General features: G+C 38.1%; 1 protein-coding gene across 5 annotated transcripts in view; it reads left to right on the top strand.

Annotated features, from left to right (window-relative positions):
- Positions 1–318: 318 nt before the first annotated feature.
- The window catches only part of LOC107680897 (alpha-actinin-1-like), a 34805-nt gene continuing 28428 nt past the window's right edge, over positions 319–6695 (top strand). For all 5 annotated transcript variants that reach the window (XM_016477233.1, XM_016477083.1, XM_016477161.1 and 2 more), the window contains exon 1: positions 319–736. In XM_016477233.1, the coding sequence (XP_016332719.1) occupies positions 605–736 (132 nt within the window). In that variant the 5' untranslated portion in view covers positions 319–604. The remainder of the gene's footprint in view (positions 737–6695) is intronic.

The raw sequence follows: 6695 nt of genomic DNA, 5'->3' as shown, positions 1-6695 counted from the left end.
ACCTGGAGGGCAGTGAGAAAACATTAAAGGATTATTTTAAAATAGCAAGAATTAGAATACAATTATTTATACTTCATTAAATAAATTAATACAAACATAAATTCATCTTGCAATTAATTCAAGTGGCACAAATATCCCTAAAAGCTTTTCTAATACCTACGTCCATGCAGACAACCTACACCAAATCTATTAACGGACAGCAATATTAGCCAATCACCACAGAGCCATTTCTAGTGGGCGGGCTTTAAGGGTTTGCGCACCAGCCAATCAGATGACCTGCGTCGTCTTTCTTTTTATTTTTTTTCCGTTACTGTGAAGTTTTTGTTGCCGATGCTCGTGCTGGAGGTTCTGCCTACTCGCCACTCTGGATAGCGGCCGTGAAAAAAGGACAGAACGAAAAAGACAAGGAGACACAGACTTTGAGGAGAGTGAACGGGGCAGGGGAAACGAGGCAGCGACGTTAGTTTGGTGCCCATCGTTTTAAGTGCGCACGGGAGTGTTTACTGCAGCGCTCTGTGGGAGAGAGAAAGAGAGAGAGAGAGAGAGAGAAAGAAGGAGAGAGAGAGACCGTAGGACCGGAGAGAGACGGGAACAGCAGTTCAGAATGGATCACCACCACCATCAACAACAACATCATGATCACTATGATGGAGGAGAGAACGACTATATGCATCAGGAAGATGACTGGGACCGGGATATGCTGCTTGACCCCGCCTGGGAGAAACAACAGCGAAAGGTACCGCGCTATAATCTCTCCACACCACCGGTTTTAGGTGCAAAGGGAACTTGCAAGAAACCATCAGAAAAAAAAGAACATATCGAAATGTGGATATTTAAGGGGCCTGTTCGGTCTCTGAGTCTTCGGTTATGGGCTGCTGGTGAAATAGGCTTTGCACTGCGACGCATGCATGAATTTGTTTATATTGTGTGTATAATATTCGTTTCCCTTTAAACATGTGTGTACAGAAAATCAAAAGCTTATAAATTGTACATATTCCTAAAGCATCAGCCTTCATTATAAGAAACTTGGGGAACATCTGTTGCGGGATTGCGCATGTTCCTATTCACCCCTCCGTCTGTCCATTCATTTGAGCGTTGTGACGGCCCGCCCCCAGTCAAACGATCCGGGACCCTGATCACCGGACACCGTGCGCCCACCTATTCTCCTCACCGCGCGCGCAACAGATGTCAGCGACAGCAGCCTTTGCTGTGTGGATGCGGCTCATATGATCCGCTGCGCGCAGAGAGCACGAGCTCACGTTATTTACGGTCACGGCACGCAGACCCCCTGTCTGGCGCTTTAACGTGTGACCCATTCAGAGAAAATCATTCTGTTTCCGATTCCTCTTATCGATTCAATTTCCCTAACGATTCTCTAATACTTTTGAGGAAGTAGCCTATCTTCTGAAAATAAGAAATGCAGTTAGCATTGCATTTACTGTCCTCTGTTTCCAAATAACGAGGTAACGTCTGATTACAACAGAACAGATATAACAAATAACATACAATTGCAATAAAAGTTTCTTATGTTTACGTTTTTCTAAATACGACAGAACGTTAAATATGTATTTTTTCAACACGCTGTCATATGAATAACAAGTAACTACATGGATTAAGTCCTACAAGTACAGCATAAAGCAGGTTTTGATTAATTTCGCATGCGTCATGACGAAAGTAATAATTCATGCAGAAAGTGATTCAGATTAATGTAGGCACCTCTCATACTGATTCAGAAGTCTTTTTGATTCATCAAAATTGTTTGTTCATAGGAGTTGTTTGTTTGAGAACCGTACTTCGCTCTGTGGTTTAGATTCACTTAAGGAACCGGTTCGTAAGAGTCATTTTTTTCGGGAATTGGACCATACGGATTGATTCTTAGACTCCGTAAGCGGTGTTGCGGTAAACAGTAGGTGCTACAAAACACTGTCAGAATATTTAGTACGGTGTTCAGTGATCATCAGCAGTGGAATGTACCGCTAACAGATCCAAACGTAACGTGAAAATCGCTCGGTTCCGGTATGTTTAACGGTCCTGATTAAGAACCGGTTATCGGTTGCCAATTCTAGGCCCATGCCAGCTCCGTTAACGCATTCCGGTAGACCATTAGTTGGGAGAGGGGGTTGTTTATAAAAATCTCTCGGATGTGTTTTTTGCACAGAAGTCTAAAAACTATTTGAAATATGAGTGAAACATTTGTCGCTCCCACACTCTTTCCCTCCTTGGAAAACTGGGAGGAAAAAAGAGAACGAGTGCTGGAATCTGCTGTGGTTTGGGCTGTGCTTGTCAGGGAGCGAGTCTGCCCAAAAATGGTAATAACAGACCCCGTACACGGCTGCTGGAAAACTTTCCCGCGTTTCTTTTTTTTTTCCTTGCTCGAAAGCTTGTAGACTTCTGAATGATGTCATTAGCTACCGGCGGGAAAGACTCATGCTCAGGTATGCGGGCAGAGTCCTGCCAGTGTTGCCAATTTAGCAATTTTGTTGCTAAATTTAGCAACTTTTCAGACTACCCTAGCAACTTTTTCTTCCAAAAGCACCTAGCAACAAATTGAGCTATTTTTACATTTTATTTGGCTACTTTTAGCAACTTTTGATAAGTGACTCAAACAAAGGCACACATTTTCCATCTAAATTTCACAAAAAGAGGAAACCAAAGATGCCTAGCAGTACACACGTTACAGGAATTAAGTTAGCTGCTATTTGCAATTGTTTAATTTAATAGTAATAATAATAATAATTGAATACTGTTATTTTTCATTTATGAGACACTTTGTTAGTAGCTTGTACCTGTGATTGTTGATGAGTTAGTACACTGTAAGAAAAATATGCAGAAAAATGGAAAAGGTGCTAGTAACTTTCCAGGACATTATCCGTTATCCGTTGTAACCCGAAAACACAAAATACAATGCGTAATTAAAAATGCAGGTACAAAAACCTGTAGAAAAATAAATCCAGAAAATTCCTTCATATTAACACAGTAGATTGTGCATTATTTTTTACTTTTCTTAGAATGCAGCATACTAACTAACTACTAATAAACTGCTTTAAAGTATAAAACTTAAATTGTAATCGTTCAAAAATGTGTAAGTTTTCGATAATTCAATGGATTTAAAAATAGTTATTTATATTTTAATATTATATTATGCATTTATATTGCTACGAACAAATCTAAATGAACATATATAAAATATATATGTTTTTGCTGAGATTTGACACAATTTTGCATCGTGATTACGTAATGATGTCATCACGCAATGTCATCACAACGTAATTTAGCAACTTTTAGCAACAAATCGAGCTTCCTTTAGCAACTTCCCCTGAAAATTAGTTGGCAACACTGAGTCCTGCATTTCAGCTCCTACGACCATAAACCTATGACAAACCATGTGTCCAAGAGTTTTCCACAAGACCAGACATGTTCAGTCTTACTTAACTGAGTGTTAAGAGGGACAATTAAACTCTTAAAAAAGTTTTGCATCCATAGCCCAGTGCAGGATCATTATATTTTGAATTTTATGACACATTAACCATTATGTATGTCATGTGTGTGTGTTGGGTCAGATGGAAATGAAAGACACACAACTAGCAAAGGCCCTGAGGTGTTTTTTTCCCCTGTCTCAGGATATAGGCACTACATTGTGAGCATCATTTCCGAGACACTGTTCATTAATGACAAACACACACACGTCTGCTCCATACTGCCTATTAAACACCCTCTGTGACTTTAATGATGCGTGTGTGTGTGTCAGACAAATTGGTTATTGTTCTGCATTCTGACAGGGCTGAAAGGTCAGTAGAGATTAGAGAAGTGAAGTCTGTTCTGCAAACACACACACACACTCTGCAAGTACAGAGTGCAGCCCTGACCCCGATCTCATAAAAGACATATGGACTAAGTCAAATCTGGAATGAATTTGAGTTGAGAAAGTGAATGTAAGAAACCATCTGATTGGCTGCAGTTTATGTTTATGCATGAAAGTATTTCAGCAAGTCCAGGCTGGACCAATAGAATCGGAAACACACATTTTCCTGTCTAATAACATCTGTGTTGGTCTGTGAGTGTTTGTCTGCAATTTGAGAAAAAAAAGCCCCTCTGGCTGGACAGGTGTGAGGTGATTCAGCTAGAAACAGCAGCAAGACGTTATGAACTCTCTCCTTTTTGCCTGTCCCCATCTGTGAGGTCAGATTTTCATTGTTTTGTACACTTGTCCCTTCCTGACGCTTTCTCAGCCAGAGAAGGCTCATGGGGTCTTCAGTTACCACAGTTCATTTTGTAGTGCCACAAGAGTTCTATTTAGGTTTCAGTGCATGTTCTGTTTTCATTTACAGTACCTTTCAAAAGTTAAGGGTCAGTCAGTTTTTTAATTAATACTTTTATTCAGCAAGGACTCATTAAATAGATTAAAAGTGACAGTAAAGACTTTTACATTGTTGATTTTTTTTTTGTTCTTTCAAACTTTCTATTTCTCAGAGTCCTAAAAAATGCTTTTAGTTTCTAAAAAATATTAATTTGAAAATGTAATAATATTTCACAATATTATTATTATTATTACTGTGTTTTTGATCAAATAAATGCAGCCTTGATAAGCATAAAAGGCTTCTTTCAAAAACATTAAAAAAATCTTACTGACCCCAAACTTTTGATCGGTAGTATACGTGTTGAGCTTCTGTTCTCAATCATTTGTAGAAACATTCTGCATAACTAGAGGCACCAAACAGACAGAATTGCAAAAAAACAGGATTCAAAGCCTAACCTGTTATCCATCGAAATAGACAGTTCCAAAATTTACAGCATTTAGTCAATGCTGTTTCATTCAAACAGATGCATTTTCGTTGGTGCTGCTAGAGGCACAGAAATAAATTAAACCCTGCAACTTTAAGTTGAGTTTTCAGCAAAGCTCATTTAGATGTGAAAATATTATGTTGCATTCAAATTTGAGACAGTGTTCGACAGAAGTTTCACTACAGGTATTTGCCACTACCATATGAACATAAGAATTTGTTGATAAAAATAGGTAAAAAAATAGTCTAAAGTCAACCCTTACCAAAATGTAGTCTGTATTTTAATAAGGGTTCATTTGAAACTAATTTTATCATCATTTTCATACGTTCAAATGGTAGTTGAACATTTGAACTGAAGTATTACACATTAACACATCATAGTAGTGAATTTCCTTTAGAAAATGTAAAAATATGATTTTTTGTACTGAAATGACAAAATTTGTCCTGCAGTGCTGTGCAGTGTGCAGACAGTAGTGAGTTATTTTAGGTGTTTCCATACGGCAGTAGTTCAGTCTGCCTTGGGCAGGTTTTAAATGGTTCTGTTTGCAGATTCTGATAAGAAAGATGTAGATCTTCAAAAACAGAAAACGGTTCAGCTCTTGTGAATCTGAATCAGTCACATATCATTAGGTTCTGAGATCTGTATCTGTCTACCAGTCTGCATTGTGTATTTTCTTGGTGTGTGTATTTGGGGTAGTAAAGAGTTAATATAGGAGGGGAAAACCCTTCTCTAGCTTTTTCAGTCTGAAGAATTAAACTAGGTCTACTTGCCGCAATCAGTCCTCTGGTTTTTTCTGTCTCTCTCACTTGTTCTCTTTCTCTCTACCTCTGTTAGAGGGGTAAGTTGAGTATCCCAGGGGGACACAGTGGCTGTTTTTAAGCTGGTCTGAGGTGAGTTCCCTGAAATCTGTCGCAGATCTCAGATCTAAGAAGAATCTAATTCTCTGTGGAGATGTTGACATACACATTCTATCGCTACATCAATAACTTTTTACCACGTTTCTGTGATGATTTTTAGGGAAAATCTGCAGTATTCCACGAAACATTGTAAAATGTGAGTACTACACTCTTAACATAGCTGAAAGCATAATCCATTTAGTTAAAATATCTAATAAACGAACACACAAGCCGTATGTGTAAAACTTTGTGAATGGCATCTGCTTCAATTGCGTGGAGTTCTGCGTGCACAGATGTCGTGTAGGCCTGCATATAACACGTGATATCCTTAGGCGTCATTGTGTGACAGATTTTTTTTTTACCACTTTACTGAAATTATCATTTTCAATTCTTCACCAGTTGGGATGGTCAATGTTTTTCTTTCTTTTATTTTGATTCAATGAATCAAAGAATTAAAGGAAGAAAAGAGAAAAAAATAAATTAATATATCTGGAATTAATTGTAAAGTAATGTCTTTGAACTATATGCATATAAATAATTGTAATTGTAATACAGTGGGTATAGAAAAGAATCACCCCCTTTTAAAATGATCACATTTTTTGCTTTGCAGCCTGAAATGAAAACGGACACAGTTTTTGTTTTATCCAGCTGTATTTACTCAGTGCAACTTATAACATCCAAGTGAAAGATATAACACCAACATGTCAGAAAAAAAATAAAAATAAATGAAAAGTCAGAATCACTGAGTTGGAAAAAGGATCACCCCCTTGTGTCAGTACTTCGTTGAACCACCTTTTGCTTTATTTATAGCCTTTAGTCTGTTGGGAGATGTCTCTACTAACTTTGCACATCTAGACTTTGCAATATTTGCCCACTCTTCTTTGCAGAACTGCTCAAGTTCAGTTAAATTTGATGGTGAGCGTTTGTGGACTGCAGTCTTATAATCATTCCACAGATTTTCAATGGAGTTTAATTCTGGGCTCTGACTAGGCCATGCAAGGACATTCACCTTTTTCT

The sequence above is a fragment of the Sinocyclocheilus anshuiensis genome, unplaced genomic scaffold (assembly GCF_001515605.1).
Source record: "Sinocyclocheilus anshuiensis isolate Anshui unplaced genomic scaffold, SAMN03320099.WGS_v1.1 scaffold413, whole genome shotgun sequence".
NCBI lineage: Eukaryota > Metazoa > Chordata > Actinopteri > Cypriniformes > Cyprinidae > Sinocyclocheilus > Sinocyclocheilus anshuiensis.
The sequence above is the reverse complement of the archived record's forward strand: the minus strand, read 5'-3'. Positions and strand labels throughout refer to the sequence as shown.